The sequence below is a fragment of the Taeniopygia guttata genome, chromosome 9 (assembly GCF_048771995.1).
Source record: "Taeniopygia guttata chromosome 9, bTaeGut7.mat, whole genome shotgun sequence".
Taxonomy (NCBI): domain Eukaryota; kingdom Metazoa; phylum Chordata; class Aves; order Passeriformes; family Estrildidae; genus Taeniopygia; species Taeniopygia guttata.
The window spans coordinates 17,679,943-17,702,440 of NC_133034.1; the positions used below are offsets into that span (position 1 = coordinate 17,679,943).

Consider the following 22,498-nt stretch of genomic DNA (forward strand, 5'->3'; position numbering starts at 1 on the left):
CCCTTGCTCCCTCTCCCTCATCCCTTATCCCCCTCCGCCTTCCCTTTCTCAGCCTTCCTCCCGCACATTCTCCTCCTTTTCCTCCTCCTCTTCTTCCCGCCTCCCCCTCTCCCTCCTCTTCCTCCCCCAGCAGTGACGTCTCTGGCCGTGCTGCTCCCGGCCCGGCGCAGGCACCGCTCGGGGCTCCGCTGCTGCTCGGGGCTCCGGTGCCGCGGCCCGGCCCGGCTCGGCGGCGGCTCCGGCGGGGCGCGGGCGCTGTCCGGGGCCGCCCATGCGGCCGGGGGGCGATGTGGGCGGCGCGGAGCCGGCGGTAGTGCCCGCACCGGGGCCCCCCCGGGAGCATGGGCTGCATCGGCTCCAAAACCACCATCGGTGGGTGAGCGACACCGGGATGGGAGCGGGGACTTGAGGGAACAGGGGGTCCTGGGGTGTGGAGGTGTTAGGGGAACTCAAGGGTGGGGATGGGGGTGTGCGGGGGACAGCCGAGGGGCTGGCGGTGATGCGATAGTGGTGTGGGAGGCTGGGGGATAAGGCAAGGTGGAGAGCAGGGAGCTGAGGGGGATCCAGGGGATGGACTGGTGGTGCATGGGGACTGGGAGGCTGTGGGGGCTGTAGGGTACAGGGAATTACGGAGGTGGGAGGGTACACAGAGAGAATTGGGGTATCTATGTGTGTTGTGTATACAGAGAGCTTGAGGGCTCTGGGGGACTTTGGTACATAAAGGGTGATGGGGGCTATAGATGGGTGGGGGTTTGGGAGCTGGGGGTGCTGCTCTGGGGCAGCTGGGTGGCCCAGGGAGTGCAGGGAGATGTGGGGGGGCTGGGGCGATGGGAGCGGCTGGACTGCAGCTCTGGGGGAGCTGGGGGCTGGGGTGGGGGTACAAGGGGACTGGGAAAGGAGTGTGGGACTGGGGTGCTGGTTAGAGTCCTGAGAGGTTATGGGGTGGCTATGAGAGAGACAGTCATTCAGGGGGGTGTTGGAGGCTGGGGTTTGCTGCAGTGTGTGGGGTGCAGCGGGGGTGCTGCAGATGTCCTGGGGGTGCTGCAGGAGGGATGGGGGCTGTGATCAGAGAGAGTTCTGGTGGCTGGGTTCACGGGGGCTAGGACAGCGTTGAGAGTGTTGCAGACATGCCAGAGGGGCCCTGGGGGTGTTGTTGCTAGGATGTCACCACAGGGTGCCCCTGCCCACAGCTGGGAGTGGGGGCGATCCTCTCTGCAATTTCCCAAAGAAGCCAGGGTGTACCCTCAGATATGGGTGGGAGGCAGCACTTTTGAGCTCCCCTGTATCCCATTTCACAGCTGGCTTATGTCAGCCAGGCCCACCTTGGTGCAGGGGAAATGAGGCTCTTGAGGGATATCCCATTTTCGTCCCTTTGGGACTGGCATTTCATGGCATCTGCATTGACAGGAGTCCCCAGTTCTTGGGAGTCAGTGCCTGAGGGTGAAGACACCCATCCATTTGAGATGCCAGTGCCCAGAGGTCAAGCTGTTGTGACAAAAGATGGGTGCAGGTGCTTTTATTGACCCTATCCCTTCTTGCTCCTTTCCCTCCTGACCCAGCAGGGAACTGGAAAGGGGGATTTTGGAGATAGTGGAGGAGCAGCAGCCCCCTGCAAGTATGGCCCAGTGCTGCCTCCTTTCACACAGCCAGCACCTGGCCCAGTCCAGCCTGGTCCAGCTGCCCCCACCCCTCCCAGAGCAGCTGCCAAGCTGGGACAGGCGCCTGGTCCCCAGTGCCAGGCTGGGGACGTGCGTTACCGCTGACACAGGCGGAAGAGTTGCCCGGGCGTGAGTCACCAGTGCTGCAGCAACGAGTTGTGTCTGGTCTCAGACCGGACAGGAAGCTGCTACCACAGGGTCAGTGGGTGGGGGACTGAGAGGGCTGCTGGGGAAATGGAGGTGCTGAGGTTGGCCTCGGCTCTTCCCGCAGTGGCCGTGGACACAACGCTGTGTGTGGAGTGGAAGGAGGTGAAGGCACTGTCACCCCTGAGTGTTGCCCGCCCGCTGCCCCGGCTGGTGCGCCAGGCCTCCTTCGACAGCCAGGACTTCCTCCAGGTACCCCGAGCCAGCCGTGCCCGGCTGAGGAAGCCGTGTGCCCGTGCCCCGTGGCGGGGCACCCGTCCTGGCCATGGCCCTGCCAGCTCGCAGTGGCTCGGGGCTGCTCTGACGTCAGCCGTGAGCCGGGCTGTATCCTGGGAGAAATCAGTCCACGGTGCCTCGTTGCCATGGCAATGCAATTTGTTGCGCGCCTCCAAATCCCACATCGCTTCCCCCGTGGCCATGGGCTCAGGGCCTGGCATGGCCGGGATGGCAATGGGGACGTACAACAGGATGTCCTGGCACGGTGTGTGCTGCCAGGGAGTGGGTGCTGGGAGCCAGGCTGAGGTGGTCTTGCACACGCACGTGTGTGTGCACAAGCTGGGGCGGGCACACACGTGTGTGTGACACCATCTAGCACAGGGCACGGACGTATGTGGATGTACACAAGTGTGCAGGTGCACATGTGTGTACAGTGGAGTTCAGGTGTGAGTGTGCAGGTGTGTGGTCAGTTTGTGTGTTTGAGTGGCTGCCTGTGTGTGTGGGCACGTGTGGCTACCTGAGCAGGTGTGTACAGGTGTGTACAGAGTGCCAGCATGTACTGACAGCGTGCACTGACACTGTGGGAGTGTGCCCTGCTGTGACCACCCCTCTGCTCACAAACACTCTGGGGTGGGCACCAAGCAGGGCCAAGCCCCCTCCTGGAGCAGGGGACTCCCAGAAGGGAAATGGTGCCAGGGCTGTGACCACGCTGCCACTCTGTCAGGTCAATGTTGAGGACACTGTCGAGATGCTGCCCAAGTCACGGCGCGCGCTGACCATCCAGGAGATCGCTGCCCTGGCCCGCTCCTCGCTGCACGGTAACTGCTCGCCCAGGGGCTCATCTGGGAAAGGGGGCTCTCCTGGGGTGAGGAGTCTGGGCCTCTTGGAGGAGCCCTGGGTATTGCCTGTCTGGAGTTTTGGGGGAGACCAGCGGGTTACTGATGGCACTCAAGAGGAGGGCATGGGGGTGCCATGTCCCATGGACTGGAGGCAGGGAGTGCTGGGTCCCAGGGTTATGGGCCCTGTGGTGGGGACTTGAGGTGCCCCAGGGCATGCTGACCTCGATGCACATCCCATAGGCATCTCACAGGTGGTGAAGGAGCACGTGACAAAGCCAACGGCCATGGCACAGGGCCGTGTCGCCCACCTCATCGAGTGGAAGGGCTGGTGTAAGCCAGTGGAGTCACCTTCTGCCCTGGAGAGCGCTTTCAGCTCCTACTGCCACCTGAGCGAGGGCGAGCAGGAGGCGCGATTCGCTGCCGGTAGGCGCCGGTGGGCATGGCCCCCACTGCGGCCCAGGGCAGGGGTGGTGGGGTGGGCTGCCCCATCCATCCATCCATCCATCCATCCATCCATCCATCCATCCATCCATCCATCCATCCACCCATGCTGTGGCACTATGGGCACAGAGGTGCCAGGGCGGTGGGATTTTGGGAGCACCTCCCTGCGTGTGTTTGATCCGTGCCTGTCCCGTGCCAGGTGTGGCGGAGCAGTTTGCCATTGCCGAGGCCAAGCTGCGAGCCTGGTCCTCAGTGGATGGGGACGACTCCAATGACGAGTCCTACGATGAGGACTTCATGCCCTCCACAGAGAGCTCCCAGCCCACTGGTAAGTTGTGTGGAGAGTGGCAAGCTGTCCCACTGCAGGTGTGGGTGCCCCGCCACTGAGGGTTAAAGGAACGGAGTGCCCGCTGCCCGGCACATTCCCCAGCCTGGTCACTCCCGTACAGGGCAGTGCCCCGGCCTCTCACTCTGGCAAACAGCGCCTGAGCCAGGCATGGGGAAGCCCTCAAATGCAACACCTCCGTGGTGCCAGAGAGTTTTTTGCTTTTCCTTTGGTGGTTACCAGTGCATGCAACAATTTGTGGGCAAAGCAGGCACGGGACTTCTCCCAGTCTGCGGTGCAGGGGGCAGGGGGTGGCTGACGTCCCTGGTGCCCTCGGCTGTGGGCTGACCCAGACATGCTGATTTCCCACAGAGCTGACAGGCACGATGCCCGCCAGCGCGCTGCTGCGAGACCTGCTGCAGGGCCACCTGTGCCAACTGGGCGTGCGGCACGGCTCCTGCGAGCCCGAGAGCGACTCCTCGCACACCCTCTCCCCTGAGACTCTCTGCTCCAGCCTCTGCAGCCTGGAGATGGTGTCCCCCTCCGAACTCACTGCCAAACTGCTGGGCTCCCTGGGGGGAGAGGACCTGCTGCTGCCCAAGCTGCCGCCCCCAGCCAGCCAAAGTGCCTTGCGGGGCCTGGCACGGCTCCGGTGCCAGGACTCCCTCTACTCCGTGTCCTACGCCGAAGCCTGTCTCTCACCCACGGAGGACGAGGTGGTGCTGAGCAAGGACTTCCCGCTCCGCCGGAAAATCTCTGACGTCGCCTCCTCCGGGGTGGCATCGCTGGAGGAGGAGGAGGAGGCTGAAGAGCCCTGATGCCTCCTGGGGTGCCCTGCCTCTCCTGGTGGGGGTCCAGGTCCCCTGCTGAAGCCCTCTGGCCAGACCCCACGCTGGATGAGGGGCAGGCCCTGCCGCTGTTCCCCCTCGCTATCCGGGTGCAGGAGGGGTCCGGGGGCCACTGCAGCCCCCCCAGCCAGTGTGCCCCCACTGTGCCCCGGCCCTGCTTGGCCACACTGTTGCCCTCCTGGATTTTTGCATGAGAGCAGGGAAGGGGCGCAGGGAAGGGCTTGGGGCGATCTGTCCTCTGCCCTGATGCCCAGATGTGCCCCCCAAAACTGACAAGACTAAATAAGTGGGGCTGGTTGTTCGCATGTTCTCCCCCAAACCACCCTGGGCTCCCCTTTTGGGCACAGTTCCCTCTCCCACAATGGCATGACTGAAAATCTCCAATCATCCTGTGGTGCCTCTACCACCCCAAGCCAGGGTGGTGGTGGGGGTTTCGGTGTGGGAAGGGCTTTTCTCCTCTCTCCCTGGCCAACTTCTATTGGACCGAGTTTAAAACTGTGAACTGCTGCCTTGGAGCATGGAGCTGCTGGAGGGCTGCTCTGGGGGTGCCAGGGGTGCTGGGGGGCTGTGGATGTGCTGCGGTGCTGGGACTTTCCATCCTTTTGTAATTGCATGGGGCTGACACAGGAAGACTGCAGGGCCAGGTGGGTGCAGGTCCCCAGGCTGGGGGCTTTGGGCCACCAGAAGAGCAGTCCCAGTCCAGCCCTGCAGCAAGGGGGTCAGCCCAGCCGGGGTCCCCAAGTCTGCTGTGAGGCAATGCAGGGTGGAGAGAGGGGGTAGGACGTGGGACTGATGTCCCTGTCGACAACAAGTCACTCACCCCTAGCAGGGAACCAAGTGCCTACATGAAGGGCGACCAGCCCCCCCTGTCCTGGCTGGGGGTGGCACCCCCCCTCGAGGACCCCCCAAGCCCACATGAGGGGTTCCAGGCACATCGTTTGGGGGAGGAATGCCAATTTTTGCCAACGCTTGCTCTCCCCTTCCCGCATGGCACGTGTTCTCGTGGGGCCACTCTCCCCTGCATGCTGCTCCTCACCCAGCCCAGTCACTGTTCCCTGTCCCCACACCCCGGGATGCCCCCAGCACCCACTGCACCTCTGCATCCCCCAGCACCCCCTCCAACCCTGCCAGGCACAGCTCCTGCTCTCCCTCCCTGCCATGGGGTGCCCGCTGTGGGGCTGGCCCCCCTGCCCTGCATCACCGAGGGGCCGCAGGGGCCAGCAGAGCCGCCACCATGGGAGCTGCTGGCTCCCTGCCACCCACTGCCACTCGCTCCCGGGGGCAGTGGATGCTCCTGACGGTACTGGGGGTGCCTGTGGATGTCCGGGGGCTTTGCTGTGTGTGTGTGCATGTGCACACGGGGAGCGCATGGGCATGTGCACGCGTGTGCATAGCTGTGGGAGCTGCCTGAGCCCCCCGCCCCGCTGCAGCGGTACCTGTGGGGTATTGTGGGGTGCCCACACCACGGCACCCCCTCCTCCATCCTGCCAGGTCTTGAATAAAGTCAGTTGTGCGACCGCTGCACCGGGCACCTCTTCTTGCGGGTCGGGGGGCACCTCCTCCCCAGGGACCAGGGGGTGGCAGCCCAGCGGTGGCAGGGATGCATCCCCCTCGGCGGCCCCGCAGGGTGACGGAGGCCTCGTCCCTTATCTCGCATTCCTACGGACAGGGTGCCTAATTATGGGCATCTGGCGGGCGGCTGGACCCTCCCCATGCAGGGCCTGGGGGGCGCGGGCAGCAGGCGCCATGGCATCGCTCAGCTCGGCCTCCACCTACCGCGCCGAGCTCCTCAGCGCCTACGGGCAGGGGCACAGCGAACCCCGCTTCGAGGGCGACCGGCGGCATGGACCCTTTGGGGCACGGGGACAGGAGGCGTTTGGGCACCCAGGTACCGGGTGTGGTGGGTGGGGGGGTCCTGCTACTCTGGGGGAGCCCTGCTGCCTTGGGGCTGGTCCCAAGGGTTATCCAGCTGACCTGTGCCTCGGGACAGCGTGGGATTCTCCCCTCAGCACAGGTTGGGAGGGCTCAGAGGGGCACCCTGACTGCCCCATGGGTGTACCATGGCTCTGGGCTGTCTTTCAGCTCTTACTCCCCAGGTGCTTTTGTGCTCCTGCTGTAGTCCCCAATAATCCCAGTGTCCTTGCTGTCCCCAGGACCACCATGCTGCCTCCTCCCCCTCTAGACTCTTTTGATTCTCCTTTTGTCCCCAGACCCCCCCTATAGTTTGTCCTCCCCAACCCTCAGCTCCCCTGTGACCCACACCCTTTGATGTCACCTGCTAGGCCCCCAATTTCTTGTACCTCCCCAGGAGCTCTAGTGCCCTCCTCCCCCCAGCACACTCCCCCCAGACTTTTGTGGTCACCCCCAGTGTCTTCACCCTCCTGTGTCATTCCCTGTTGTACTCAGGTTGTCCAGTGCCCCTGGAATCTCCCAGTGCCCTTGGGTGCCTCCAGACCACCCACTACCCTCCAGGCCTCCAGTACCCCTACACCCCTGGGACCCCCAGTTTCCCCTGCAATTCTCCCTCCAGCACCTTCAATATCCCCAAACTCCCACTGCCACTTGCTACCCCTAGCCCTCCCTCCCCCAGTGTTGCCAGACTCCCACACCCTGCAGTGCCCCAGCCCCTGGGTACTGTGGCCCCACGCTCAGCAGCCCTCCAATGCCCACAGAGTCCCCCGGTGCCATGTACCCCTGCAGCCTGGGCACCTGGGTGCGTGCCCAGGGTGACACCTACCAAGTGGTGGCCGACGTCAGCCAGTTTGAGCCCCCTGACATTGTGGTGACCACCTCCAACTGCTATGTCGCCATCCAGGCAGAAAAGGTGAGGCACCCGAGGGGGCAGCATCGCCGCTGGCCATGGCACAGTGGGGGTCCTGTCCCATGACAGCCCCTCCTGTGGGTGGCAGGGACGGGGTGGTAACTGGGAATAGCCCTTTCTGGCACTGGGGTAAATGGGAGCTGTGCCCAGTGAAGGACAACAGGTAACTCCTGCTCTGCTGCACTGGTTCTGTACTGGTGTAACGGGAACTGTCCTCGCTGAGGATGGACAACTGGGAACTCCTGCTCTGTTGCCTTCTCTGCTGGAGGTGGCACGTGGGAATGGTCCCTGCTGGAATTTACCCCACAAGCCCAGACTTGGGCAGCAGAGGCCTGCTTCCTGCTGGCAATGGGGTAACTGGGAATTGCCCTGGAATCACTGGGATCTTTCCTGCTGAACTCCCTGTTGGAGTCAGGGTGTCTGGGACTGCCCACTAGAAGCACTGGGCTAACTGGGAATGTGCTGTGGAACCCACCATGGCACACTGCGCTCCACTGCACCGGTGCTGCCTCCCCGCAGGTGGCCGAGGATGGCACTGTCTGTGACACCTTCACCCACAAGTGCCAGCTGCCCGAAGACACGGACCCGCTGTCGGTGAGCTGCACCCTGACCGAGGCTGGCACGCTGCTCATCACCGTGCGGCGCCGCGCCCGCGCCGGCCCCGGGCAGCCCCCGCAGCGGCTGTACCGCAGCGAGGCCATGCTGTGAGCGGCTCTGCACGACAAAAGGCTCCTTGCCCAGAGCGATGCCAGCCCCAGCACCGTGCTGAAGCTCGGCCAGTGCCCACTGGCTGTGGCCCTCTCCACCTCCAGCCTCAAAGTGCTTCAGCTCTGTTTATAAAGTCCTTTTATTAAATTAATATAAAAATCTCTGTATTTACATGGGGAGAGGTGCACAGCAGAGAGGCAGCAGGACCCCCAGTTCCCAGCCATGGGGTGCTGAGCGCAGGGGGCAATGCCCACCCATGTCCCCGTGGACACCCCAACCTGATGCCCCTCTCCGCCCCGTGCCACCCTGAGAAGGGACATGGTGGTGCTCATGGCGGGTGTGAGGGCAGTGGCCATTCTGGGGGGCACCGAGGGCCGGGGGGGTACAGAGGTAGCAAAGTGGAAGCCCCAAGAGCTGACAGGTAGCTGGGGAGCAGGGGCTGGCTAGGGGTCAGTTGGCAGGTCCCCAGCCCAGGGAGGGAGCAGAGGCACTGGATTGGGAGTGCCCATCCTGTGCTGAGCGGGCATCAGTGGTTCAGGGTGGGCACACCCCAGCACCTGCCAGGGAGCCCTTGTGGCTTCCGGGGACACAGAGGGGTGGATCTCAAGGGTCTCACTGACCCTTGGTGGTGTCGTCATCATCGTCGCCCCCAGGACCAGCCTCGCGGGGCATGTGGTGGTGCTGGTGGCGATCCCAGAGCTGGTGCAGGGCGGTGGTGTCGGCCTCGGTGGTGCTGGCGGTGCTGTCGCGGAAGCTGGCGAGCGGCGGGCGCACCTTCACCCCCTTGCCCGTCAGCGAGCCCTCGATGGCCTTGCGCAGCTGCGGGGACCCCAGACCCATGGGCAAACAGCTCCAGGTGCTGCTCTGTGCCCCTCCAGCCTCCCTGTCCCCTGCTCACCTCCTTGAGGGACACCATGCCCACCAGCCGCCCAATGCTGGTGACGAACGCATGGTCCAGGCCCAGCAGAGAGAAGATGGTGTGGGTCTGCAGGAAGAGGGGGCTGCGTTGAGGGTCTGGGGGTTGTGGGTGGGGCTCTGGGGTGGGGTGTGGGCGCACCTTGTGCAGCGAGGTGTGCTCCACCAGCTGGAACGGCGCGGGGTCGATCTTGGCACTGCTGAAGTCCACCAGCTGGTCCAGCTGCTGCTCTTCCCACTCCAGGATCTGGGGAGGTGCCATTGGGCAGGGTAAGGGGTATGGCGTCCCCACAAGTGTCTGCAAGGGCCCTCCCGTCCTCCTTACACCCAATCTTATGGGGAGGTCTGGGTTATCCACCCCCCTTTCTCCCCATGCCCACTGCATGCTCTGGCATCCCTTTGGGATGTCTGGGATCCCTCTGAGCAGGAGGCTCCTGCCTATCTCTGCCCAACCCCTCACCTCTGCTGGAGTCATCTTGTCACCCAGAATCATCTCCTCCTGCAAGAGAGGCGTGTTGGAGCAGCCCGAGGTACCGGCAGGGTACCGGCAGGGTACGGGCAGGGTACCGGCAGGGCACCGGCAGCACGCGGGAAGGTCGGGTAACGTGATTGGTTGACAGGAAATCGGTCCCACTCTGATTGGCCACAGTTGGACAAACCAAGCTTGTGATTGGTGGACAGAATTAAAGGTGTGCCATGATTGACTGAGAAAAGTGGGGCAGATCAAGCGGCTGTGATGGCTGGGAGGCTCCACATCCCGATTCTTGGGAAGGTTTGGGATGGGGAGGATGAACACCAGGATTGGTTGGACGGAATCGTAACTGTCCAAGATGGAATGCACAGACATAGGCCCAACATGATTGGCTGAGCAGAATCTTGCCAGGCCCCTGATTGGTTCAGAGAACTCCTGCCAGGCTCTGATTGGCTGGAAGGAGCTGTGCCCAGGCTGCGATTGGCTGCAGCTTACCACAATGGAAATGCGGACGCGTTTGGCCTTTTGATAGGCTGTGCCCTGGGCCTGGCCCGGGGGAGAGAGAGAAGTTAGGGCATGGCATGGCATGGGACGGCATGGCATGGCATGGCATGGGACGGCATGGCATGGCATGGCATGGCATGGATGGCATGGCATGGGACGGCATGGCATGGCATGGCATGGCATGGATGGCATGGCATGGGACGGCATGGCATGGCACAGCATGGCGTGGCATGGCAGGGCATGGCATGGCACGACATCTCATGGCATGGCACGGCATGGCATGGATGGCATGGCATGGCATGGCATGGCATGGCATGGCATGGCATGGCATGGCATGGCATGGGTAGAAATGAGACGAGAAGGGATGAGAAGGGTTGAACAGGAACCAAAAGGGATGTGACAAGAATGGGCAGGGCCGGGCAGGGCCATTCAGGGATGGGAAAGGATGGGCAGGGCCAGGCAGGGCCATTCAGGGATGGGAAGGGCTGGGGAGCACCCGGCTCTCACCTCGGTGGGCTCTGTGGTGGCGTTGGCACAGAAGAGGCTCTTGAGGGCGATGCCAGTGTGGTCGGTGCTGCCAGCTGCGGGAGGAGAGGGGGTGTCAATGGTGGGGACACGGGGGGCAGGAGGCCACATGCAGACTCACCTGGGGGGCTGTCGGCTGGGCTGCTGGACACCCGCTTCAGTGCCGGCTTCAGGGGCTTGCGGAGTGCGGGGCGGGCAGGGGTGCCCGAGGAGGTCTCTGTGCTGATCTGTGGGGGGATGGGGTGGTGGGGTGATGGTGGTGGGGTGCACCCTGACCAGGCATCCCCCAGGACGGTCGCAGCCCTCACCTGGAAGCGGATGCTGGGATCGGAGAGCCGGTGCCCATCCTCGGCCAGCGCCTTCTGCCGCAGTGTCAGGAGCCGGCGGTGGGGACTGAGCTGGTTGCTGAGCAGGGCCCCCACCTGCGTCCGCTCGATGGAGCCCAGCAGGATCATGGACTCTGCCAGACACAGCAAGGCGCCAACGTTGCCTCCTGATGTTCCCTCTGCCCACCCATGGCACACTCCATGGCTGCTGAGGATGCTGGCAGAGCCCCTGCCTGTGTCTCACCAGCTGACTCCACCAGTGGCAGGTTCTTCATCTTGGTGCTGTGCAGAACCTGCTGCAGGTCCCGGTACTTGCAGTTGAGGGTGACGTAGCGGATATCCCGCACCATGATGTCCTCCACCCGCACGTTGTATTTCCTGCCCAGGGACAAGAACAGTGGCCTCAGAGTAATGCCACCGCTTCCCCTTGTGCCTTGGTGAGGGGTTTGGGGTTGGCACAGGGGACACAAACTCACTCCTGGTGGCCCCAGCCCAGCTCAGGGAGGTAGGGAAGCTTCTTGATACGGATGATGCTGTCGTAGAGGGAGGGTTGGAGACTCTGGGCGACGGCATTGGCCAGGATGACAGCGATCATGACAGGCAGGATGTGCGAGATCTGCCCCGTCAGCTCGAAGACGATGACAGCCGTGGACACCGTGTGGGTAACAGCACCCGACAGTGCAGCTGCTCCTGTGACCACCACCAGGAGATGGGGGGGGGCTGTCAGGTGTTGCCAACCAGGCTAGGACCCCGCCCTGGGTTCCCCCCTCTAGGGCATCCACCACATATGGAGCCCCTGGGACTGTTCAGGGATATGCCCAGTGGTGGTATCACTCCCAGTTCCAGGGATCATCACCTCAGCTGTGGGGCAGCATCTCCAAATGATGCCCACCATGGTGTTCCTGTTCCAGCTCAGCGCTTACCCACCACGGCGTAGCCGCCCGGCACGATGCGGTAGATGTTGCTGTCCGTGTGGATGCCGTCAGGGAACCAGGCTGCCATGCTCTCCCCCACCAGGCGCCCAAAGGCTGCCCCTGCAGGCAGAGAGGGGCTGGGAATGGGCACAGGGCTCTCCCAGCACTCGGCCCAGCCTCATGTCCTCTCCTCTGCCTGATGCTGCCAGGGAAGGGGACATCTGGAGGCACCCACAGGTGCCCAGGGTGGCCTCCTCCTCCCACTGTGCCCACACAGGGTGCAGGGTCTCACCAATGACGAAGACGGGCATGAAGGCTCCACAGGGCACTGGGATGGTAGTGGCCAACGCTGACATCCAGAACTGTGGGGCAGACACCCATTAGTTGCCCTCTCTGACCCAGCCCTGCCTCCTGCCCCTGCTGTGACCCTCAGCTGGGTGCTGTGGAGCAGCACGTGGGCACCGCACCCTGCAATGGGGCATGGGCTCCTCCCAGGAGCACCCTGCCAGCTCCTCCCTAGTGGCACTTGGTGGCATCTGGCCAGCACCTCCCTGGTGGCACCTAGGAGCAAGCAGCCAGAACCTCCCTGGTGGCATGTTGGTGGCTCCCATCCAAGATCTCTTTGATGGCATGCCAGCACCACCCAGCAAACACCTTGGTGGACTCCTGGAGCAGCCACCCAGTGCCTTCTGGTGCCACCTTTCTGGTAACAATCTGGCACCTCCCTGATGGCATCCAGAAAATCCTCTCCATAACCTCCTGGCGGTACCTTGGGGATGGCAGGGGAGGTAGACACCCACCTTCATGAGGATGAAGACAACAAGTGTGACGAAGATGTTGGAGCGGGGATGGAGCCAGGCTTCCAGGATGCCCAAGTATTCAAACTCATCACTGATTCCCTGCTTGGCCCACGTCTGGTTGTCAAAGAGTGTCACCAGGGTGTCCTTCTGGGTGAGCTGTTGATGGGCAGGGGTCAGCTGGGGCTTGTGGTGGCCCTAGGGTGGGGACTGGTGTGCCACCCCATGACGGGTACCTGGCCAGCCATGAACTGCCCAAAGCCGGGCGGGAAGGTCAGCGTGGAGATGATCAGCGTCACCAGGGCAGGGAAGAGCAGGCGCCTGGCAGGGCAGCACAGGGCAGGGGGTGATTTTGGTGCAGCCCCAGCTCCACCATCCTGCTGCTGGGGGCTGTTGGGCACCTACTTCTTCATGAGGAAGCGGTTGATGGTCTTCTGGCGGCGCATGAACTGCACAATCTTGCGGTTGAGGTAGACGAAGAGTGCACCCCCGAAGCCACTGGCGATCCTGGGCAGAGCCAAGGGAAGAGGTGTCCTGCTGCCACCACCAGCGCCACCACTGCCACCCCTGGGGCCAGGGGATGGTGCTGGGACGGCTGCACTCACCCGATGACGGCAAAGGCAGGCAGCTCCTGCAGGTCGAAGGGGAAGTCGAGGCGGAAGCGGGTTTTGAACAGCGCCGTGATTGTCTCTGGGGGATGGTGGGGCTCAGTAGGGCTGGGCAGGGGACCCCTGTGCCCTCACCCTGCCTGAGGTACCTTCATCCTTGTTCCACACAGCAAGGACACGGAAGATGAAGGCGCTGAAGGTGGCAGCGAAGAAGCCGCGCCAGTAGTTGCGGACGGCAAAGAAGGTGGAGGTGACCTCGATGCTGAAGAGGACACCTGGCATTGGAGGGAAGTGCACAAGGCAGGTGGAGAAACCTGGGCAGGCCCCAGTGCCTGGCATGCTTCCCACCCTGAGTCCACAGTCGTGCACAGCCCACGGGGGTCTGGCTGCCCCATGGACACACTGTGGGGCGGTTCAAGGGCTTCCCTGGCAAAGCACGTGGCCAGTCCCGCCTGGGCACAGGGGACACAGCACAGTGGGCCAAGCACGAGTCTGCACGAGCGAGGGGGTAGCACGGGGATGTGGGCAGCAACACGAGGGTGGCACTGGGATGGAGTGGGGTGCACACAGATGGGCAGACAGACAGGGCAGCAGGCAAAGGGCAAGGAAAGAGTCAGACACATCACCAACCTACAGGCAGGGCTCAGCGGGACTGGAGTGGGGAGCTCCCTGGAGCGCAGGGCGGCAGGGGAGAGGACAAGAGCAGACGTTACACATCGGGGAGGATGGTGCCCGCTCCTCCCTTCCTCCTCCCTGCTGAGCAGCACTGCCCTCTCCCATGCCACCTGTCCTGGGGGTCCTGCTTGCCTCTCCAGGTGCACCCTGCTGCCTGGGAGGGAGGTGTGCGGGTTGTGGGGAGGCCCGGGGTGACCCTACCTCCGATGGGGGCGGCGAAGCAGCAGCCAACACCGACAGCACAGGCAGCTGCCAGCATTTCAATGTTTCTTGCCTCATTCTGTGAGAGAGACAGGAATGAGTGGGGCACTGCCCCCCAGCCCTAGGTACTGCCAAACCTGCTGGTGGGCACAGGTCAATCCTCCTGGGGCCAGCCTGCCTTGCTCACCTCGTAGAAGCCCCCAAAGAGGGAGAGGAAGCGGCTGAGCAGGGCTGCGCACATGCTGGCGATGTGGACAAAGGGACCCTGGGAGGACAACGGGACTGAGGACATTGCCCTCAGCCTCACTCCCTGGCCCCCTGCTCACCCTGCCCCAGTACTGCCCTCACCTCCTTGCCCAGGGGCATGCCACTGCCCAGGGCACATGTCAGTCCGATCACTTTGGCCACAAAGGTCTTGAGGGTGAGGTACTCCTTCAGCACAACGCCCCGCAGGATGGTCTTCATCTCGGGGATGCCTGAGCCTGGTGATGTGGGGACAGCCTTGAGCAATAGCCATGAAGAGGGGACACTGCCCCATGGTTCTGAGGGCTAACCCTTGATGCTCTGCCACACCCCACTGCCACAGGGACATCCCAGAGACACCTCTTCCCTCAGAACAATTGGCAGGAACAGCCCCATGATTATTTAGGCACAGGTCAAACCACAGCCCCACAGGGACCCCAATTTCATAGGCCGCAGGAGACCTTCTGAAGATCAGGTTTTAGCCCTAGGAAGACCCCCAAGCCTGCAAATCTCATAGCCCAGGAGGAAATCCTTCCCTTAACTCAGAGGAAACTCTCTGAAGACCTCTCTCTCACAGGCCTTAGATGATCCCCAGTCGCACAGCTCAGGATGGCATCCAAACCATAGTCCCTAGGAGATCCTCTGAAGACCATCCCATATGCCTAGAAAGACTCCCAGGACCTCCAGGGAGACACCCAGGCACAGCCCCAGGGAGTGGACACCCTGTTTAGGGTGCAGGTAGCCCCTTGATGCCCTACCCACGGCCTGAGGGGCAAGGATCTGGGTGAAGCCAGCTGAGAAGGTGATGAGCACAGTGGGGTAGGTGACCCAGGCCATGTACTGCAGCAGCACGTTGGTGTCCAGGCCCCCGTACATCCACTTCTGAGCTGTGGGAACAGCCAGTCAGGTGGGTGGTGGGTGGCAAGGCACATGGCATGGCCCTGTGGCATGGCCACTCCCTGCCCTGCCATGGCCCCAGGAACCCACCAGTACCTGCTTACCTTGGAGGCATGTGGCAATGGCGAAATCCATGGCCCAGCTGACCAGTGCCATGACCAGTCCCAGCAGAATGAGGAAGACCCAGTCCTCGCCCACCTTGGAGATGAGGAACCGCTGGCACTGCAAGGCGCAGACTGTGGACACAAGGGCGGGTTCAAGGCTGGATGCCCCAGGGATGGGCACACTGAGGTGGCAGAGCCAGGCTGGCAGCAGCAGAAATGCTCATGACCAGCAGCACTGAGCCAGCACAGCTGGCACTGTTTGGTGCAGGAGCACTGCTGTCACAGCCAGCTGGCTGCGCAGTCACACACGGCACCGCTGGCATGCACCTCCCACCAGCACAGCCTCCCTGGCATGGCCCCAGGTAGAGGGGCTGGGGCCCCCCGGTCCCTGCAGCGTGCCCGGCTATTTCGGGCCATTGTGTCCCTGCTGCCCGGCGGGCAGGTGGCATTGTCCTCGGCGCCGGTGTCCCATGACAGCCAGAGAAACCCTACACCGCCTGGTGGGGTGGGCTGCCGTGTCCAGACTGCGCAGTGGTGGGGCTGTGCCCACCCGTGTCCGTGTCCCGGTGACCCTTACCACGACAGGGGCCACAGCGGCCCTGGGTGTACTCCAGCAGCTCGGAGGGGTGGCGGGGCCGGGCCGTGTCCCCCTCCTGCAGCCGCAGCCGCGCTGCCTCGTCCTTGGCGAAGGTGCCCAAGTCCTGCGTGTAACGCCCGTACATCTGGGGGAGAAGGAGTAGGCAGGAGTGTCAGGGCGGCTGGTACCCCAACCCTGGCACCCGAGGAGGGAAACTGAGTCAGGGCAACAGTGGGCATACTGGCATGGCCTGCCAGGTGAGGGAACAGGCATAGCATCCCAAGGCAAAGGGGTGGAGGCACCTGTGGGAGTGCCCGGCTGCCCTCCAGGGCGTGGGAAGGAGCCAGGCAGATAAGGTGAGTGTGGATCAATGCTGATTGTTTTGCCTGCGTGCCCAAAGCAGGCAGTCGGTACCAGTCTCTGGCCCTGCCCAGGTGCCCCAGGCACTGGACTGGGGTGGAGGGTGGGGAAGGGCCTCCAGCGATGGGACCGTGGCCAGCTTGGCCAGGAAACTTTCTGAGGGCTGGTATTGGGGCTGTGCTGGAGCTCTGCAGGCACCACATTCCGATATTGCTAAGAGCAAGGCTGAGATACCGCCTCCAAATGCAGCCTTGGCAGGTCATATGTGACATGAGCTGGCTGGTCTCAGCTGGCAGCAGGGAGGCAAGAGGATAGCGAGGGACAGGATGTACCCCTAGTTCCAGGAGAGGGGGATCACATAGGGATCACCCCCCTTTCCACGGGTGCCTCCTGCCTGGCTGTGGCACGTGGCCTGGCCCTGGCAGGGGGTGGCCCTGGCAGTGCCCCTCATGCTGGCCAGGAGCTCTTTGTGCCCGTCCTCCCCGCTGAGCCGGGGGCATTTGTCCCGCACTGGCGGGCACTGCCAAGGACTCGGTTGCTTGGTTTCCGCCTCACTTCCCCCCGCACGACCTGAATGCCAAGCGCCAGAGGTTGGCCCGGCACAAAGGGAGGCTTCAGACCCGTGGGGGCCCTGCCAGGCTCCCACGTCGGGACAACGTGAGCCCCATGCCGATGGCGTGCCCACCCGCCGAGCCGTGCCAGCGCAGCGCGTGGCTGCCCAGCCGGGGCGCAGCCGCCCTCCTCCCCGGCAGAGGGGCAGCGCCAGGGTGGGCACCGCGCTCGGCACGTGGGCAGCCCGGTCCCAGCTGCTGCTGGCAGTGCCCGCCCCGCATGCCCGGTCCCGTTCTCAGCCCCCTGGGCTGCTGGCACATGGCAGCTCCCCGTGGGGATGGCACGAAGGTGCGCTTCTCACGGGGCAGCGCTCCTGCCCAGGTCCCTTTGGTGGAGAGCAGAAAGCAGCCAGAGCGGCGCCGAGTGGATTCTCTGCTGTCTGATACCCGCGTTGTGCCCAGCAGCGGGAGGGAGGGTGGGGATGTAGGCAGGGAGAGGAGGGTGAACTCAGTTCCACTGCTGACCCTGTCCTGGCGTGGATTTCCCCCCAAACTCCTGCTCAGCATGGGCTCAGCAGTTCCTTGCCCTGTGGAAAAGAGCTGGGGGGAAAGGCACGACCACCTTGAGGGGCCAAATCCAGCATCGGCTGCCAGAGAAGGACCCCGGCCCCGCACGGGGTCTTGAATTCAAAGGCTCCCTTTGGAAAAAGCTTGTTTGCTCTGGAAGATGAAATGGGCCAGCACCCCAGGAGTGCTGTCACCCTGCCAAGCACTTGCCTGCCTGGCCCCACTGCTGACCCATGGCCAGCCCAAACCAAGATGGAAGCACCCCCAGGCTGAGTGCCCCCCAGCCAGCTCTGTGTCTACCTCTTGGGGCTGTGCCAGGGGCTGCCACACTGTCCCCCCCAGGTGTTGGGTCACATTTTGGGATCACCAGTCCCAGGTGCTCCAGCCTGGTTGAGGGTGGTGGGATTTGCTCCCCCTCTGCCTCACTTTGGAGCCCATCCCGCTTGTAACAGGGATGCAAGCAAAGGGGTCATGCCACCCTGCTGCCACTTGCCACCCCGTGCCATCCCATGCCACCCCTCTGCCCCAGGCCACAGCCCCACAGGCAGGACACGGGACCCGCATGGGTGCCCGGTGCTGAGCAGCCACAGCTACTGTGCCCGCAGCCCTGGCATGGCTGTGAAGCCCAGTGGTGGGCTCTCTCCTTCCTCCTCCTCCTCCTCCTCCTCCGCTTGGGTTATTTTTCCACAAAGGCCTTTTGAAACACAAACAGCCCCGGGACTCTGGCCTCTGCCGTGAAGCAGCTGAACAATCACAGTGCCGGGCGGGCAGGGAGCGGGCACGGGGGGGCTGGCGGGGGGCACTCGGGGACACAGGCACGGGCCAAGGCCACTGTGTTGGTCCTGAGCTCCTGCGCTGCGGGCAGCGGCTGTGCCACAGCCCCCTAGGCTCTGCCAGCCCGCGGTGCCGGCTGTGCCCGGGCGATGCACTGGCATCTGGTGCTGCTGTGTCCCTGTGCCAGCCTGTCCCACAGCACTGAGCTGGCTTGGCAGCGGTGCCCACCTCCTCATGACCAATGCCAGCCATCCTTCCCCTCCAAATTTCCCCTAGGGGAGATTTTTAAAGGCAAGGGGTTGGGGGGTCCTGTGGGGGGGCAGTGGGCAGGCAGAGGCCAGGGGTTGTGTGTCACGCTGCCTGTCTTAGCCAGGCTCTAATCACCCTGAGCAGCTCTGCACTGAACAAGGGCAGTTTGTCAAGCTTAATCCCCCCCACGGGGCTCATTGCTCCCTGCCACGACAGCCTGGCATGTGGAGGACACTGGGGCTGATGTGCACCCCAGCACCCTTGGCATGCCAGGGGTTCCCACAGACACCTGCCCAGCATGGGGGCCCCAGGGATATCTTTAGGTCCAGGGCCCCAAGACCCATGGCATCCCAGGGCTGGTGAAATCTGGGGAGGGGAAGGGCATGTGAACGTGTGGGCACAACCATGCAGGCTGGTTGTGATGGCTTAGCTGTGGGCACAAGCAGCAAGAGCTGTCCCAGTCTGTCCAGGTCAGACCAGCCCATGCCAGGCTCCAGCTGGATCCTGACTGTCCTGGCAAGTGCTGGCAGGAGCTGGTGGTGTCTCAGATGCACTGGGGAGGGCTGGGCACTCCTCCTGCCCAGCACGTGCCCAGACAGCTGCCAAAATGCAGGTGTGAGGCTATGGGACACGAACCTGCACCCAGCCTCACCCACAAGCCCCAGGCACTTCCAGGAGCCTCTCTGAGCCCAGAGGTCATGGGGATGGGCACCATGGAGCACTCAGGGCACGGGTGCTACCCTGCCCAAAGAAAAGGAGGGCAAAGTCTGCTGGGGCCGAGCACGGCTCCCCTGATGCCAGCCCCGCTGCCTCTCCCCTCACACGCTGCCCGCAGGCTCCTCCGCCCCGTGGTGCCCGGCTGGGATGGCCTCTCTGCTCACCCACCGTGACCAGGGCGCCCAGGGGGGCCGTCCCGAGCTGGCGGCAGGGAGAGGCTCTGCCACCACTCACCCCTGTTCCTGCCCCCGGCTGCTCCCTGACTCAGCCCTGCCGGGAAGGAGCGTGGGGTCAACAAGGTCGTGGAGATGACGGCACAGCCGGGGCTCCCTCGGCCACAGGTGTCCTCCAGCCACCTGGCAGCGGCACAGGGGCAGCCGGGGTGAGCACCGAGGGCACTGCCAGAAGAGGAGTTTGGGTGCTGGGAACGGCAGTGCCGAGGGTATACGGAGCAGCAGTGCCCTGGCGCTGCCCCGTGTGCCCATGCTGGGTGGGTAAGGCTCAGCAGGACCCACCCCGCACACTGCAGCCGGCTCAGGCTCTCTTGGGCAGCCGTGGGCACAACTCTGGGGCCACGCAGTCCCTGCTTCCCTGCACACCTCCCTGGCCCTGCCTGTCCAAATGCCTTTGCCAGGGCAAAGTACCGTCCGCCTTGGGCACCATCCCAAGTGGAGGCCAGGGAAAAGAACCTTTGCCCGTGATGTTTTAGGGCCGTGGGCAGTGAAGTGGCTGGGGAAAGAGCGGGGAAGGAAGACACCCCAGGACAATGGGACACCCTGGTGCCAGAGGGGAGGCCCCTGAGGCGAAGGAGTTGTAAACATGGGGCTAAGGTTGCTGGCAGGGCAGATACCGTATCTCGGGGGCAGAGGGCTGGGGACACGCAGTGCGGGGGAGAGAAGCGTGCCCGGCTGGCACCTCTGGGAGCCCCCGCGGGGTGGGCATCCCTTCCCAGGGAAGAGGGGTGTTGCCAGGGGGTGGTGAGGTCTGCGCAGAAGTCCTGCCCTGGGGGTGGGGGCTCAGCTAGGCTCCTCCACGGACGGAGGGGGGCTGGGGGTGACATCCCAAACAGGAGGCAGCATCCCAAACAGGGCACCGCAAAGTTCTGCCGCCCTGCGCAGGGCAGCACCCCCAGACCCCCCAAACCTCCGGGTGTTCCATCGCGCCCCGTCGCGTCCTGTGCCACACCGGTACCGGCTGGGTGCCCGCCCGGTGCCCCCGGTACTCACCAGGGTCTGCTCATACTGCAGCGCCCGCTGCGCCTCGCTCTCCGAGGCCATGGTGCCGCCGCCGCCGCCGCTCCGCTCCGCGCCGTCCCGGTGCCGGTGCCGCTGCCGGTGCCCGCGGCGGCCGCGGCTCCTCCCGGACCGCGCGGGGCGGGCCCGGGGCACTGCCCGGAGGAGGGATCGGCCGCGCTCCGCCTCCGCCGGCAGCGCCCGGCACCGGCGGCTCCCGGTACCGGCACCGGCGGCGCCCCGCGCCCCGGGCGCGGCTGAGTCAAGAGGAGACCGGCCGGACACTGTCCCATGGCGGGACCCCTTCCACCGCCGCCTTTGCCCGGGATGGCGGCCCCGGGCAGCCGGTAGGTGCCGGTGAGGGTAAAGCTGGCGGGGGTGAGGCGAGCACCGGCCAGCTTCCCCCGGGACACCGCGCTCCCTCTTCCCACCGGTGCAAGGGGCTGGCCCGGGCTGGGCGCTGCTTCCCTGTGGGTTCCCCCGGACAGATGTGGGACAGCCCTGCTGTGCAGAAGGTCACCTCCAGGCTCATGGCCATGCCTGGCTGCGGGACAGATCAGTGGGGGCAGAGTGCCTGAGGTCTGTCTTGTCATAAAGGCACCTGTCAATGTCCAAGGAAGGCAGGGCACCTTGGCACTGTGGGCACTTCACCACGCAAAGCTGTCGGGGAGCTCATCCTTACCGTGATGCTGTTCAGTGTCCCGGGACTGTCGGCCTGCAGCGAGACAGGTGGGCTCCACTCTTCCTTGCTGAACTGGCTGGGCAGTAGAGGCTCAGTCCTCTCCAGAGAGACACACGGGTTGGTCTTGGCACTGGCAATCCTTGGGGAAGGCGCTCCGGCATGGCAGGCTGGCTGCCGGGACCTCTGCCTCACCACCGCCACGGCCTCAGGGGCGACTGAGGCAGCTGGCAGAGCCACGCTCACCCTCCTCCCCAGGGCACGGGATGGCACTTTTATGGCAGGAACTGGGTGCAGGGAAAGCCAGAACTGTGGCACTACTGGGCTGATGCTGCGGGATCAGGAACGGGCTAGTTCTCACTGCCCAGGTGCCACCCTCTGGTTTGACACTGGCACCCTCAAGGGTAGGTGACGATGGCTGGGCTGGGGGCTGGGATATCTCTTGTGCCAGTCTGGGAGGGTTCATTGCCCGACATGAACCAGTTTGAGGCAGGGAGGTGATAGAATGGGTTGCCCGCTCATTGTATTCCCGGGCACGGAGCTCCCTCTTGCTCGTCAGCTCCTGGCACTGCCCCGTGGCAGCAGGGATGTTCATCCGGAGGGGAAGCCCTGTGCCAGGACACTTGCTCTGCCCACTGCCACCAGTGTGCCTGGCCGTGGGCCACCAGCATAGTGCAAGACCACCACAGGTGATGCCACCCTGCTGGCACAGGTGCCTGCATGGCTGTGGGTGCAGGGCAGGACACCCAGCTTAGCATGCAGTCCTCTGTCCCAGTGTGCCCCAGTGCCATGCTCCTATTGCTGTACCACTACTCCAGCCTAGCCTAGTGTCACCCTGGGCACAGCCCCACTATAGGCTAACACTGTCCCACTACAGTGTCGTGGTTGTGCCACCACCCCTTACTGCTATCCCAGCAGAGCCTGGTGTTACTTTCCCTACAGCTCTGGCACTGTTCCAGTATAGCTCTGACTGTCCCAGTCATCCCAGTGTACACCAGCACGGTACAAATGGTCCCAGAGATCCCTCAGTCCTCCACGTTAGGGATCAAAGGGCAGGTGGCAGCATTGGGTCTCCCACAGGCCCCACGGGGCCTTAGCCCGGTGCAGCTGTACGTGGTCACTGGGGTTGTGCTGCCCCAGAGCACACACAGGGGTCTGCCCTGCACAGCCATGGGTGTCTGTGCCCAGCCCTGGGCACGTGACTGGTTGTGGGTGCTGTAGGACAAGGGCCTCCATGGGTGGCATGGGTTGGGGCCCCAGGCTGGGCTCTTTTTGCCACCATGGAGGTGTGGGGAACAGAGTCCTGCCATCCCTGTGCCAGCAGGCACCATCACCAATCACCGTGTTGGCAGCCTCCACTGTGGGCAGAGGTTGGCACTGTGGCTCCAACTGTGGGCACTGTACACTGCTCTGGTCTTTTCCAGTGCCACCCCATAGCCCATAGGGGTGTCTCGTCCTGGCACTGGCTTTCACACCCCAAATATCCCCAACCCCAGCAATGCCAAGGCCTGCAAATTCCCCATGGGATGCAGGGGCACAGGCCTGTGCCTG

The 22,498-nt window shown here is 63.9% G+C and overlaps 3 protein-coding genes across 9 annotated transcripts; 2 read left to right on the top strand and 1 right to left on the bottom strand.

Annotated features, from left to right (window-relative positions):
• Positions 1–127: 127 nt before the first annotated feature.
• FAM131A (family with sequence similarity 131 member A) lies at positions 128–6,052 on the top strand. The gene is given in 7 exon segments (XM_041718083.2): positions 128–327; positions 329–372; positions 1,930–2,054; positions 2,803–2,896; positions 3,158–3,340; positions 3,558–3,686; positions 4,056–6,052. Coding segments are annotated over 7 exon segments (1,077 nt in total). The 5' UTR covers positions 128–271; the 3' UTR covers positions 4,502–6,052.
• A 142-nt stretch (positions 6,053–6,194) lies between these two features.
• Positions 6,195–8,219, top strand: LOC121470416 (heat shock protein beta-7-like). Its single transcript, XM_041718085.2, has 3 exons — positions 6,195–6,419; positions 7,204–7,355; positions 7,872–8,219. Exons 1-3 carry the CDS (start codon positions 6,212–6,214, stop codon positions 8,058–8,060), a joined length of 549 nt encoding a protein of 182 aa, XP_041574019.2. The 5' UTR covers positions 6,195–6,211; the 3' UTR covers positions 8,061–8,219.
• Positions 8,182–21,271, bottom strand: CLCN2 (chloride voltage-gated channel 2). Of its 7 annotated transcripts, none has more exons than XM_072933670.1 (24): positions 20,951–21,271; positions 15,819–15,963; positions 15,242–15,373; positions 14,999–15,127; positions 14,346–14,479; positions 14,185–14,262; positions 13,998–14,076; positions 13,271–13,396; positions 13,119–13,203; positions 12,919–13,020; positions 12,750–12,834; positions 12,517–12,672; positions 12,009–12,078; positions 11,726–11,836; positions 11,279–11,492; positions 11,047–11,180; positions 10,785–10,936; positions 10,598–10,703; positions 10,459–10,532; positions 9,943–9,993; positions 9,436–9,474; positions 9,118–9,222; positions 8,959–9,045; positions 8,182–8,879 (listed from the first exon to the last, which is right to left on the bottom strand). In XM_072933670.1, the coding sequence occupies exons 2-24, from the start codon at positions 15,961–15,963 to the stop codon at positions 8,673–8,675; spliced, it is 2,601 nt and encodes an 866-aa protein (XP_072789771.1). In that variant the 5' UTR covers positions 20,951–21,271; the 3' UTR covers positions 8,182–8,672. The 7 variants fall into 7 exon arrangements, 5 of the variants coding, with proteins under 5 accessions (XP_072789771.1, XP_041574012.2, XP_041574008.2 ...); XM_041718078.2 differs by lacking the exon at positions 20,951–21,271 and adding an exon at positions 20,263–20,423; XM_041718074.2 differs by lacking the exons at positions 9,943–9,993; positions 20,951–21,271 and adding an exon at positions 20,263–20,423.
• Between the last annotated feature and the right edge of the window lie 1,227 nt (positions 21,272–22,498).

Excerpts from the sequence above, each read along its gene's own strand:
- LOC121470416 (XM_041718085.2), top strand. The coding sequence starts at position 6,212 with ATGGGCATCTGGCGGGCGGCTGGACCCTCCCCATGCAGGGCCTGGGGG. Across the intron at positions 6,420-7,203 it reads GGAGGCGTTTGGGCACCCAG|AGTCCCCCGGTGCCATGTAC; the intron begins GTACCGGGTGTG and ends CAATGCCCACAG. Across the intron at positions 7,356-7,871 it reads TCGCCATCCAGGCAGAAAAG|GTGGCCGAGGATGGCACTGT; the intron begins GTGAGGCACCCG and ends GCCTCCCCGCAG.
- CLCN2 (XM_041718078.2), bottom strand. The coding sequence starts at position 20,313 with ATGGCCTCGGAGAGCGAGGCGCAGCGGGCGCTGCAGTATGAGCAGACC. Across the intron at positions 14,480-14,998 it reads CCTTGCCCCTCAGGCCGTGG|GCTCAGGCATCCCCGAGATG; the intron begins GTAGGGCATCAA and ends CCACATCACCAG. Across the intron at positions 13,021-13,118 it reads CCTGCCTTTGCCGTCATCGG|GATCGCCAGTGGCTTCGGGG; the intron begins GTGAGTGCAGCC and ends GGCTCTGCCCAG.